A 14893-nucleotide genomic window follows, 5' to 3' on the forward strand; every position below is an offset into this window, starting at 1 on the left:
AAGACCGAGCGCTAATAGATAGTACTATTAATAACGAACGTTAAACCTAGTACAACTAATAACAACCGGTATACCCTTCCTAAGACTGCCGAGTTTGAAAATGAATACTTTTAAACCGAATGTCACTATTAAACCGAACAACACATAACCAAATTATCACTACGAAGCCTAATACTGCTAAGCCCAAATATATGACCAGACCGAGCGTTCTATATCGATCGATCGATTTTCTTCAAAACTTGCAGAACTTCTCAACCACTTCACAGATTTCATCCAAACCCAAAATGTTGCATATAACAGTCCACACCCAAAATCACCGAACATCAAATAATTCAATTTCACATACATGCAACATCATCAAACAACAATTTCATACATCAAAATTAAGTAATTAAATTAGCTAGCTTCCCTTACCTCTTGACCGGACCGAACAATGATTATTCTTTTCTAGAGTTTGCTTCCTCCCAAAAAATCCCAAGAACACCTATATTTCCTCGATTGGTGAGGAAAGACCACCCAATGGACCAAAATGGAGTTAGAAAGGGGAAAAGAAGTTTGAAGAACACATGCAACTAGTAGACTACCTTACATGTGACAGAAAACAACCATTCTAAAAAGAGGATGAACTTACCAGCTCAGACCAACAACTTGATTGGTGCAAAAATAAAGTCCTTGACACCAGGAAGACTCAGGCGTTGCCTGATTGATGATTGGAAGAAGAAAAGATAAGAATTTGCAAATAGAAGAAGAAGTTTAGAGAGAAGGAGGAGAAAACTGAAATTCAAAAATATTTGGAGAAGAAAGTGCATGCAGGAATGACTCGAGGTATTTGAAAAAACTAATTTTATCCTACCGTCAAAATCCACTCGGTCCAATCCGATGCACCCATCTGGATTCCACTTTTGCTGTTGAATTTAAGAGTCTGACATTAGCAAATCCCTATTTTATTTATTCAATTCCTACAAATATAAAAGAATAAATATGAATATAATAGATACGTAGTAATTTCTTTTTATCTTATCATATTAAAATTACTCACCTTTAAATATTGTGTCTTTATATAAATTATCTTGAAATAAAATAATAATATTTTAAATATCTTACATAATACAAAATAAAAGAAATAAAATAATAATAATAATAAAATAATAATAATAATAATAATAAAATGAATTTCAAAATTATTTCATTCATTTGTATTTAAAATAAAAAAAAAAGAAAGAAAAAACAGCCGCTAATTGCAACTAAGAGGTGCTTAGAAACCAATACTAGCCATTTCCCAAAGGTGCAGCGGTAAGAGGTGCGTGCATCCAGCGGAGCCATGATCTCGCAGTTCTTCGTTCTGTCACAACGTGGCGATAACATCGTTTTCCGTGACTGTTAGTTCTCTCTCTGAATCACCTCTTTCTTTGCAATTTTTGTTTTCCTCGTTTTTGGATCTGGTGCTGTGTGGGTCATCCAATGCTTTGATGGATTTTCGTTCTATTAGAGCGTTTTAGTGTAGCTTACTGATCTGTAATATGATTATTTCTTACTCTATAATACCTAATTCGAATTCACCCTTCCAGATCTTACTTATTCGATTCACTCTTGATCACGAGCTAATTACTGATTACTAATTACTTCCCTGGCCAATTCTAGAAGCACGAATTATGAGTGGCTAATTACTTTTTAAAATATCTTAGGCCGATATTTCGATGAGATATTTGCACCGTTCAATTTTGTTGCACGAGCTAAAACACGTTGGAATGCATCTTGATTCGTTAGGATATGGAAATTGTTAGTGGAAATGCATTTCACGAGAAAGCTAACATTTGAACCGATAATTGGTGAGATCTGTATTGGAAGCTGCCTTACACTCTCCGATGTTTTTCTGTTTAAAATATGCTCCTTGCATTCACTTTAAGTTTATAAAATTGGGACTAATTCTACTATTGCTAGAAATGGAGTTTCTCAAACCATAGTTTAGAATCTAGTCGGTGCTTATGTTTTTAACATCTCCCTGTTTCAGTTTCCTCGTTGTATTTTCCCTGTTTTAAGTAGTTGCATTAAATTTTAGATTTCCTAGGTCAAGTAAATAAAATCTTAAAATATTAAGATGTGCTGGGGAATGGAGTGCGAACATTCGGCTGCTTCTAATCTGAAAGTTTTTATTTTAATGATGGACGGAATGAAAGTGAAGTGAAAATCATTATCATTAGAAACTTATTATTATATTGAATGAGATTTTATCCTATCCCAATGGTTGGAAACTTTACTGTCAGACTCTCAGTTACCATTGCTTCTTTGTTTTCTTGATTTCAGATCGTGGTGAAGTCCAGAAGGGAAGTGCAGAGATATTTTTCCGCAAAGTAAAGTTTTGGGAAGATGGGGACCTGCAGGAGGCACCACCTGTCTTTGTAGGTATTATCTTTCTGAATCAAGCAGAGCATTTTATAATGTGCTTTAAGCTTGAGAGAGTATGTAACATTATTAATAATTATTAAGGGCATTATCTCCTTTTTTCTCTCCTTTCTTTTGGTTTGTGGTAGATGAATAACCATTCATGTTAACTAGTAACTATTGTTGTGTTCTGCCTTCAATTTATATATCATATGCCGAAATGCTATATCCACATGCCAATGTTGATATCTATTGTTGTCAATGTCATCCACTTCTGGTTTTGATAGTAATATAATGTTTAATTTACGCCAATTAACCCATTGTTTAGATCTCATAATATTGTTTGTACTGAAGCTATAAGTTTCGATTCACTTCGTGTAATTTTCTACTCTTTGGCTGAATATGCTGATTTCCTTTGTGTTGTGTTTTTTCTTTGGCAGAATGTTGACGGTGTAAATTACTTTCATGTGAAAGTTGTTGGGTTATTGTTTGTTGCAACTACAAGGGTTAATGTATCACCCTCTTTAGTCTTGGAGCTTTTGCAAAGAATTGCTCGTGTTATTAAAGATTATCTTGGGATTCTCAATGAAGACTCGCTACGAAAAAACTTTGTGCTTGTGTACGAGTTACTCGATGAAGTTATTGTGAGCTTCCTCCCTACCTCTATTTGGTTCATTATGCCTTTAAAAGGCCTTTGTTTTCTTAACTTTAATGCTTCGTTGAATTATATTATCACTTTATCCTTGCAAGCTCGTTTTTTAAATCTAATATTCATACTCGAGGCTCATTTTATCATAGTTGATTGTTGATACAACTGTATGTATTTTTTAACAGTTAATATTAGTAGCCACTGATAGATCTGACAAATGTGTTTACAATATTTTTCTGGTAATGTATGACATAAATTACAAACCTCTAAAATTTTGGGTGGATATTTGTTAGGTTACTTTATGCAAATAACCTAATTCGATCCCCTCTTCTCACTTCAACACTCGAACAACAAAATTGAAAAGTATGTATGTATTATTGATTCAGTAAAGTATCGAAAATACAAGTATACTCTCCCCCAAGGAAGCCTATCTTCCTCCACTGGCTAATATGCCCAGTCTATACTCAAAAGAAAATAACCTCTTGAACAAAAATAAAAGAAGACTATTTATAGTGTCGCCTTCCCGTGCCCTATCCTTTATGATAACCCGATCTGCTTCTACTAATTACCGTTCGGTACTATCGTATATATACCTTTCGGCCTTTGATCCCATCCTCCCTTTCGTCTGCCTCTACTTCCCTCCTCCCTTCTGGATACCGTTCGGTCTATACTTCTCCCTTGCCTTACCGTTCGGCCTCGCTTCCCCCTGTCTCTCTGTTCGGCCTCACTTCCCCGTTGACTTACCGTTCGGCTTCTCCTCTCATGCACCGTTCGGCCTTACTTCCCCTTGCCTTATCATTCGGTATTAGGTTAATTCTCTCCTCTTTTATTCCTAACAATATTGTATTGTTTTCCTTTTGAAAATATTACTTAAAGAGCCTATTTACAATTTTCTTGTAAGTTTTACTCCTGCTTAGGCCTGAAATCATAGTTAATTAGTCATGTTTCCAAAAGTCGTACTTATGAGTGACCCATTGATGTTTTTGAAGGATTTTGGGTATGTTCAAACAACATCTACCGAGATGTTGAAAGCCTATGTTTTCAATGAGCCACTTGTAGTTGATGCTGCACGTCTATCACCTCTTGGACCTGGTTCAATTTTCACGGTATGATGTTTACTATGTTCTATATTTGCGCAGTTATTTTGTTTTTATGTTATTATTGCTAGCACTTTTCTATGATATCATTATTTCTTAATTTTGGTTGCATGCAGCAAGGGACAAAAAGAATGCCAGGCATTGCTGTCACAAAATCTGTTGTTTCCACAGAGCCTGGGGGTAGAAGGAGGGAAGAGATTTTTGTAGATATAATTGAGAAAATCAGCATCACTTTTAGCTCCAGTGTTAGTAAATATGTTAAAATATTAAACGATGAATTTCATTACATTGTTCCATTGTTACATCGTCCATCATGTATCATGAGTATAGACGCTTTGCTTATGGTTTCTGGATGCTATTTACAAAACTTAATTATGATTTCTTTCGAGCATGGATTTACTCTTGACTCTCTAGTGTCTGAAACTAATTTAATCTAAGTAATGAACCATCCATTCCAATTAGAAATTCTACTTATCAAATGCACAGGGGAAAAACTTACCTTGCCTAATGAAACATAAATAGTCAATTTTGATTGAAATCTTTTTATGCATTATAGTGAACTAGTGCTTTTATGACACCAAAAGTTTTTTTGGTAAAGTTCATACAAGAGAACAATTGAAGTCGTGCAAAATGAAAACATTGTGGTGGATTAATGCACATACAAGAAAAAGGATTAGGGATGGAGGTTCTAAAAAGAAAGTAGAAGGAGAACATTTTGAGGAGAATATGGTAAAATCTAACCTAAGACGGTTTGGCCATGCGTGGAGAAGACCAATAGAAGCCCTGTAAAAAATAGCCAATTAGATTGTGGATAGTTACATTACAACCAAAAATAACAAAGTCTGAGTTTTCCAAGAGAAAGGACCAAGAAACAAGAAATAATTGAAAAAGAAAAGACTGGACTGTGTGAATTATCCTTCCAAAGATCTTCCCTTCGAAAAATTAGCTAAAACTTGGTTCTCCCAACACTTACAATTCAGAATGAATATTTGTATTCAAATGATTCCCTTGTACCATGTGTTCATCATTCTCAGTATTTTTAATGTAATTTGGCCAGGGATACATTCTGACTTCTGAGATTGATGGCACCATACAAATGAAGAGCTATCTTTCTGGCAATCCTGAAATTCGATTAGCACTTAATGATGATCTCTCCATTGGAAGAAATGTGGGAGCAGCTTACGGTAACTTCCAATCATTCAATCATTGTTTCCAGTAGTTTTCCAAGAATTATAATTATATTATACTTATGTGGAAATGTTTCTAGAGCAGGTTATAGGAGCTCATCTGGCTCAGGAACAGTTGTATTAGATGACTGTAATTTCCATGAATCTGTTCGCCTAGATAGTTTTGATATTGATAGAACTCTATCCCTGGTGGGTACCAAAGTAGTCTTAAACTTTTTCATTCAGAATATAGAGGTATTTTATTGACTTGTTTACTTTTGAACATTTATTTTAATGGTACACTGCCAATTTTAGATCCCACCAGATGGTGAATTTCCAGTCATGAACTACCGTATGACACAGGAATTTAGGCCTCCTTTTCGTATTAATGCTCTGATTGAAGAGGCAGGATCGCTTAAGGTGATTCCTACTTTTAAATAGTTGTTCTCTAGTTTTCTGTCTTATGTATCTTTCTGTATGTGTGTGTATTCCTCTTTCCCTTGCAGTCACTAGCAGAATAACACTTTTGAAATTGCTATTGCAGGCAGAAGTAATTCTTAAAATAAGTGCCGAGTTTGCTTCAAGTGTAACAGCAAATACTATCAAATTGCAGATGCCACTACCGAAATATACCTCCAGGTATTATTCTAAATTTCTCAATGTCGTTTAATAAATGGGATACTATCTTTGAAAGTGATTTTTAGTTAACTGGAACCTGACATGTTGATGCGTTTAGTATTTTTACTGAAGTATTCCCTAATAGGTTTTGGACTGCATCAGTTTATAGAACTCTTGAAGGGATTGTCCACTGATTTTATGAAAAATATAGAGAGGGAATTAATTATAATGTTTTATAAATTACAAACATTTTTTTATCCCCTTGGGGGCAATAGGGATGTTTTTGACCATAGGTTATACTGAAAGGAAATTTGAAAAGTAAACTATTTAAAAAATAGTGTTTGGGATTGATGCTGAAATTTACAGTTTTTTCTTTGAAAAAAAAAAGGCTGTTTTCATGCCTCTATATATTTTAAGCTTATATATTTTGCAAACAGTTTTCGTTCTCCTTAAACGGTTTTCCCCAAATTATTAAATAAGCTTTTTCTGTTTTAGCTTTTTTGCATACCATATTTATCACAAATTTACTATATAAAACTAATTTTTTTGTTGTTGTATCCAAATGGAATTAATTACCTTAAAATTGTTTTTCAATAAATTTTCCCAAACAAAAATTGTTTCTGATTATAATTTATTATTGAAATAATCTTAATTGCCAATTTTGGTGTGTGACTAGAATCTAAAGTTATAACAGATCATTTGTGACTAGTTGCTTATGATCATTGACACGCTCACTAGGTTATATGTAATGTTCTTGCTCCTTTTTCTAAGCTAAGTTAAATTTCAGCACAAGGTAGGGTGCTGGGTGTGTGCCTTGTCCACATTTCAGAACCGTAGGGTCTTAAGTGTGTTGGACCATGTTACATATAGAATTTTGAGTCTCTGATCCAACAATTCATGACGTATATGTGTGAAATCTGAACACAAATTGTTGGAAAAAGTAGTTCAAGGGACCATTATGTCAATATTAGATTTGGATCGAAGGCTTTTTGATTGTGTCAAGGACCATTTCTCACCTAATAGGTGAAGACTTTGCATTACATACGGTAGAAGTTAACAAAGCAGTTAATAAAGGTCAATGAATGTCATCAAGTATTATGGGATGCTATTATTTATCTTGCTAATTTTACTGTGTGGATAAACGATGGCCGACACTGTAGTTGCTGATGTAAGTTAGACGGAATTGTCACAGAGTTAGTTTTGAGCTGGAACCTGGAGCTGTTGGACAAACAACTGATTTTAAGGAAGCAAACAAGAGGCTCGAATGGAGTTTAAAAAAGGTCATATTTCTTGTCATTTCTCTAACCTATTTTTTCCGTGTTTCATTGTCTGTAATTCTTCAAATAAAGCTTTTTATTGGATGATTTGGATCATTACGTTTTTCTGAAGAATAAGTCACTTATAAGTGCTACGTAACAGATTGTCGGGGGATCTGAGCATACTCTGCGGGCAAAGCTAACCTTTGCTCAGGAATCTCACGGTATATACCCTTATACTTGATGCATGCTCAAAATGGATAGTTTGATTTTTTGGTTGGGTGATTAATATGTCATAATTATGCAAATATATTTGTTAACAGTTAATGTAACGAAAGAATCCGGACCTGTTAGCGTGACATTTACTATACCAATGTATAACGCATCACGGCTTCAGGTAAAGTGACCATGTGAACTTTTATTCTTTCTAGTTTTTATTTGAGCAAAAGCTTCCTTTTTATCAGACGTTATGTAGATTGATTTACTTGAGATTGAAATTATAAAATAATTCTAGAGGGCTTAATTGATCCTCTCATAATCTTCTATTTATAAAAATAAATTGATACAAAAGTACATGATAATTAGGGTAACCTTAGACACAATATAATTATGATAAATAAGGTAACCTTAGACAATATAATCATGATAAATAGGATAACCCTAGACACAATATAGTCATGATAAATAGGGTAACCTTAGACACAATATAATCATGATAAGTAGGGTAAATATTCTAACACTCCCCCTCAAGCTGGAGCATACAAATTGTATGTGCCAAGCTTGGAATAAATAAACTCAATGCAACAAAATCAACTTGTCTAAAATGTCGAGACAATAGACCTGGTAACTTTGGCTTTGGACAAGATGCACATATGCTTCATACCATCAAGAGAGAATGTCTATAAACCAAATTGGACTCACAAACTAGCGTAACCAAAGAGACTCCTCATAAGCTTGTGGAGAATAATATTGGACAAGCACGAAACTTCATCTAGCACCACGAACCTTCAAGTAGGATGACTTTGACAAAGTTGATTTCCATCAAAAGTGAATGACGAGTGGTAGACAGAGACAAACTGCAGAAATTGGATTGCCATCAAGTAAGGATGGGGCCTGCAGAAACTGGATTGCCACAACTACAAGGACTACCATCACTGACTGATGGGGCATGCAGTGGCTGGAAACATATTGCAGTGGCTGGAAACATACTCCCCTTCACGACAAACGACAGAAATGACGATGCGCCAAGACAAATCGTGAAGGTGGAAGATCATTATGGTCTCCTTTATTCATCAAAGCATCCAAAAATAGATCTCACAAGGGACTGGTGAAATTGTTTGACTAAGATTCTTAATCTTGCCAGAAATGGACTCCCCCTCACGCCATGAGGAACCTTCAACCTATGACTTTGGTTTTGAAATTCCTTGTGTTAACAAGCTATTAACACTTGACTCTCCTTGGAGACTTGTAAATAAATGACACAAGCCATCAGAAACATCACAGCTGCTACAATATGCAAAGCTAAACACACATTATGAAAGAGGCTAAGGAAAAATGCTGAAACAAAGAATTTTTATGATTCTGACATTGGGAAGGTGACTTGTGACCAACACGCACCAGAAGCTGATCAGAGAGAAGTTGTTCGTGACGGTGCGTGTGGAGGAGAATGAGGCAACGACAACAAGGATGGGTCGCGCTCCTCAATGCTCACAAAACCCCTAACTTCGCCAGAGAAAACGAGACGACAACGGTGGCGGAGGTAGAACAGATGTGGCGTGCGTGGCGGTGCTTGGATGAGAACTAGCCCTAGACACAGGCAAGGTTGACCATTGCTCAAGGACGCGATCTAGATCCATTGGTCGCCGGACTAAACTGTGGCGGTGGCCGGCATTAGCGGACAACGTCAGAATGACAGGAAATAGAGGTTGATGGTGACAAACTTATGTGGACAGGTGAAAAAATAGTGCCAAGTGGACAACGACAAACAACACCAGACCGCGACAAACATGCGTACAACAACTAGGGTTTGGAGACTAGATAGAAACCAGAACAAGACTGCTAATTTAGGTATTTAAGAAAAGATGAAATTTTTAAGGAGCCGGTGGCGGCACTGGCCACCGACAGCAACAAAGATAGAGTAGGAAGAGACTCAGACAACTTGCTCTGATACCAACTTGAAATTGAAATTGTAAAATAATTCTAGAGGGCTTCTCATAATCTTCTATTTATAAAATTAAATTGATACAAGAGTACATGATAATTAGGGTAACCTTAGACACAATATAATCATGATAAATAAGGTAACCCTAGACACAATATAATCATGATAAATAGGGTAACCCTAGACACAATATAATCATGATAAATAGGGTAAATATTCTAACAGATTTGATGGTGTTCTGTTACGTATCCGAGTAGGAGACGTAACGAAATCACCTTCTCACACACTCACAACAAGCAAAAGAATAATGAAAGAATGAAATTGAACGAATGAATATCTTTTATTGATGGTAGTATCTGAATAAACAAAAGTAAATAATAATTGGGAGCATAACCTCCATCAATTATTTGGGAGCATAACCTCCCTCACAAGACAATAATGTCTGTCACAAAACTCAATAATAAAAAGCATACCCTTAACCCTAGACTCTAGCTTTATTTATACTAATTATTTCCCGCCCCATCTCGTACTAAATATTTCCATAAAATATATCTGCATTTAATATAAATATCTCTATATTTAATATAAATATCCCTCGTATGTTATCCTAGCATATATCCATAATTATAAATATCTTATATTGAATATTTCACTAGGATATATATTTATATACTCTAATTAACTTATACTGAATATTCTCTCCTATTGTGGCTCATTTTACTGTAATTAGCTCTCGCCCCCCTAACCGCTGCACAGTTACGATGGTGATTCTTCAACCGTTCGGCCTGCTCGCTCCCTGCTTCCCATCGTTCGGCTTGGTCGCTCCCTGCCTCCCACCAATCGGCCTGGTTGCTCCTTGCCTCCCGCCGTTCGGCCTGATCGCTCCCCGTTGTCCAGCGTTCGGCCTGGTCGCTCCCCTTTGTCCACCGTTCGACCTTACCTCTCCATGCCTTCCATTGTTCAGCCTTTACGGTCAATACCGTTCGGCCTCACTTCCCTACTTCCTTTCTTCTCCTTCTCATTACCTCCCACCTTATACCCTAACATTACACCCCGCTGCAAAACAACCTTGTCCTCAAGGTTGGAATCGGGGAGCTTGATCTCATGGCTCCTCATCAATTCAGGTCTGGAGGCTCGGGTGGTGGCCATCCCTCCTCATGCCAATATCGTGATTCTCCATCTCCTATCCGGAGAGTGGTGAGCAGGACCGAACAGCCCGTTGCATCTGAAGCACCTTCGTTCTTCTCTCCGTTTCACATATTCATCATAAGGCAGATTCCTCAAGTTTCTTTCCTTTCTTCCGGAACCCCCACTCTCCGTGATTGCCGCTCAGCTCTCCACAACAGTTACCGTTCGACTCTGGTTAGGGCGATTGGGCTCCAACCGCGTATCCGAACCGTTCGGTCTCTCCTCAGATTGATTATTGATCATACTTCCGCTCCCAGCCTTCACGCCCCCTTGGATCTCCACATCCCTCGCCATCCTCATAGCTATCATCAACTCTCGCAGATCAAGCAGTCGTACTTGATTCCAAATTCCATCTTGTTATCCTGCCATGAAGTACCCTATCAGCTGTTCTTTGGCCACTCCTTTTGTCTGCCCCACCAAGATTTCAAAATCTTGGATGTATTCTTCCACTAAGCCTGATTGCTTAATGGCTGCCAGTCTTTCAAAGACTGGTCCCTGACTTCCTCCGAACAATACCACCTTCGTCTCCACTCCCTCTATGGACAGTTGCATGCTTTCCTGATTCAACCCCACGTGCTCCAGTTTGATTTCGATTGCACTCATTCTTCCCTCCATCATGTCTCTCACTCCTCTCTGTCACTTCGGCTGGCCTCACACTCCTCTTCTTCGATCTGACAGATTGGACCAATTGTTACATATCCGAGTAGGAGACGTAACGAAATCACCCTCTCACACACTCACAACAAGCAAAAGAATAATGAAAGAATGGAATTGAACGAATGAATATGTTTTATTGATGGTAATATCTGAATATACAAAAGTAAGCAATAATTGAGAGCATACCCTCCATCAATTATTTGGGAGCATAACCTCCCTCACAAGACAATAATGTCTGTCACAAAACTCAATAATCAAAAGCATACCCTTAACCCTAGACTCTAGCTTTATTTATACTAATTATTTCCCACCCTATCTCTTACTAAATATTTTCCTAGAATATATCTGCATTTAATATAAATATCTCTATATTTAATATACATATCCCCTGTATATTATCCTAGCATATATCCTTAATTATAAATATCTTATATTGAATATTTCACTAGGATATATATTTATTTACTCTAATTAACTTATACTGAATATTCTCTCCTATTGTGGCTTCTTTTACTGTAATTAGCTCTTGTCCCCCCTAACCGCTACACAGTTAAAATGGTGATTCTTCAATCGTTCGGCTCAGGTCCTTCCCTGCTTCCCACCGTTCGGCCTGGTTGCTCTCTCCCTCCCACCATTCGGCCTGGTCGCTCCCCGCCTCCCACCGTTCGGCCTGGTCGCTCCCCTTTGTGCACCGTTCGGCCTTACCTCTCCATGCCTTCCACCGTTCGGCCTTTACGGTCAATACCGTTCGGCCTCACTTCCCTGCTACCTTTCTTCTCCTTCTCATTACCTCCCACCTTATACCCTAACATGTTCATTCTGAGATCTCTCTAAAACTGTTTGTATTGAACATAAGTAGATATGTTTGTATAGCCGTTTTCTATTTTGTCACATTGCCCTGTATGTACAGCCGTGTCTATTACTCAATTGATGACAAATTTATGAACACCGAAAAACGGTGCCAAAAACTTGTTTAACCCTCGGCAAGTGTGACCGAATCGTATCAAGTAATAAACTCGGTAAGACCAAGTATCGTTCTCCCAAAGGACTCACGGCCTAGTTAGTTATATGATTTGTTGATTATTTGAGACTTGTAAACAATTGATTGTAGGTTTAAATGCAAAAGACATTAATTAAACATGTATGCATGAATGTTGATCAATGGAAAAGAGGAAAACAAACACTTTAATGAATTAAATGGATGAGTATGTTGTTGGGGTTATCAATTTCATCATATCCACTCTCATATACTTTTAGGAATTCATCATTCTTATCATCAATTGCTAATGCCACTCTCTAAATCACCTTGCAAGAAGGCCTATCCTTAATTACGAGTTCATACAATTCCTAGCATTCCTAGTAATTAGTTCTGAAGTGCAGGAGCTTAAAGGCAATCAATATGCTATTGGGAGAAATTCCCCGGATCTAGACTTCCCCGTACGTTCCCATATCGACAAAATCAATAATCATGACAATGAATGAGTTAAACAAAGCAAGCATTAAGCAAGGAGGAAAATCCCTAACTAAAGATGAAAGAAAGCATATATCTTAAAGTAAGATGTTAAAACACAAATTCCATATATGAAAGTTTCACAAGACTACATTGATTCCCAACAACTATACAAGGTTTAGTTCACCATATTCATGGTGAAACTAGATGAACAATAATGAATGAAAGAAAGATAGAACCCTAGAAAGAGGAGGAGGTAGCCTGAGCATCCAAGATCTTCCTTCAAGGGGTGGAAAAGAGAGTGTTTGCTTCGTCTCTGCCAAAGATACAAACCCTAGGACGACCTAAAGCTTATATACTATTCTAAAATATACAGAAAATTAGGCCCAAGCCCAAAATAGTGCAGCTCAGCGGTAAGTGCGTGAGTTATTTTCCTCCCCTCAGCGGCCTTTTCACCCCTCAGCGGATCCACTGTGATTGCCTGAGTGCCGCTCAGCGGCAGTCCTTTTGCACTTTTTTTTATGTCTTTTCTGATTCCATCTCTATCCTTCTTCACTTCTTTCACCAAATTCACCTTAAAACCTGCATAAAAATGAAATCAAGCATAAACCTGTCCAGCTCTCTTATTTCTAAAAATATACCCAAAAGCATGATTTCAAGCTAGTTTCTAAGTGTTAAAGGTTGCTTTTAGTATCAATTTTAAGCATGAAAATAACAGTTTTTCAACTGTTATCACCTGTATGTACAGCCGTGTCTATTACTCAGCTAACCCTGAACATGGTACTAAGTTCCGTTTTTGATAATTATAAAATATTAACATCAAGGTTCAATATCATATCTGTATATGGCATACTAGCTTTACCACCCTACTTTTGAAAAACATCCAATGTTAGAAAAACACAATGTTTTGGGCTAGCTAAATTAGGATTATGCTAATATTAACTTTTATTTTATTTATATTGACTGAGAAATCAAATTTACTACCCAAAAACGTTTGCTAAAAAGTAGAAAATGGAAATACTTTGCCCTCTACGTGCGTTGAGAATTGCATAACCGAAGTTGGTGATATTCCTGTAGAATAAAAAAATGAGTTTAATTTGGATGTGCTAAGTACTTCATAATTTTTCTAAATGCAGGTAAAGTATTTGCAGATAGCAAAGAAATCTGCTACGCATGAGCCATACCGGTGGGTTAGGTATGTTACACAGGCAAATTCCTACGTTGCTCGTATATGATGCCTTCAAAAACATTGTTCCCCACCCACTTCAGTTTTTTCATTTTCCTTCCTCTTGCTCATCATTATACATATGCTTTGTTTTGTTTACTTTATTCTTTATTTGTAAATTTCATCTAAGTCGAATATAGATGACGTTAGTTGTTTGTCTTGTCATTCATTGCACAAATTCAACCTGATCATACAAGCTGGATGAATTACTTTCAAAACTTCTTTATCTTCCTAATTTCCCATCACATTCACCATCACTTTATCCATTTTAAATGAGTGTGTTTAGTCCATCAACTTAAATGCAAAATTAGTATTAGTCTGTTTCAGTTTAATGCATTTGGTCTCCAAATTTTAAAACTACTAAATGGATGTAGTCTTTTAATCTTATGGTGTTATATTTTTTTTACATGTTAAATGATATAAATAACTTAAACACTAACTTGAAATGTTATTTAATCCATAAAAAATATTCAAGATTAGAAACATTATATTTATTTTTAAAATTTAATAACTAGATTATATCAAAGTTTGAAATAGAGACAAATGTATTTAACTCTTTTAAATTTATAAAAATACCACCTTATTCACGTAGACACAAGGTCGAGGAGGTTGTTTTGGCAAGCTTTATGCATGTAACTTAAAGTTCAAAAGTCATTTTTTTTACTTTAAAATAGTTTTTTAAACCTAAAGCTACATAAAGAGAGGAACGTTTAAATAGTTCTTTACAGGTATGTATCGGACAAAAAATAAAATACTCTTTTTGAAAGCGAAACAAACCATTTTGAGGTAAATCACAATGCATATTTTCCATTTTGAGATGTTGTTTATCTTTATTCTCTTTTCTACTTTTTTTGTCCTCTAAACAATGCTTATTTTCACTGTTATATATATATATATATATATATATATATATATATATATATATATATATATATATATATATATATTATTCCTCCACACTTCTATTTTACTCAATTTTACATTTTTTTTCTTATAAAATTATAGATAATAATGACTTTCTCCAAATTGTGCTTGTTGAATGAT

At 36.1% G+C, this 14893-nt stretch overlaps 1 protein-coding gene across 1 annotated transcript; it reads left to right on the plus strand.

The window, feature by feature from the left end:
* The first annotated feature begins 1218 nt into the window (after positions 1-1218).
* On the plus strand, positions 1219-14096 carry LOC124823071 (AP-4 complex subunit mu-like). The gene is made up of 13 exons (XM_047295202.2): positions 1219-1379; positions 2305-2399; positions 2823-3026; positions 4021-4137; positions 4245-4373; positions 5186-5312; positions 5401-5504; positions 5610-5714; positions 5839-5933; positions 7105-7192; positions 7332-7392; positions 7492-7565; positions 13761-14096. Exons 1-13 carry the CDS (start codon positions 1322-1324, stop codon positions 13857-13859), a joined length of 1356 nt encoding a protein of 451 aa, XP_047151158.1. The 5' UTR covers positions 1219-1321; the 3' UTR covers positions 13860-14096.
* The last annotated feature ends 797 nt before the right edge of the window (positions 14097-14893 follow it).

The sequence above is a fragment of the Vigna umbellata genome, chromosome 7, assembly GCF_029865625.1.
Source record: "Vigna umbellata cultivar VRB3 chromosome 7, Vumbellata_1.0, whole genome shotgun sequence".
In the NCBI taxonomy this organism is placed as follows: domain Eukaryota; kingdom Viridiplantae; phylum Streptophyta; class Magnoliopsida; order Fabales; family Fabaceae; genus Vigna; species Vigna umbellata.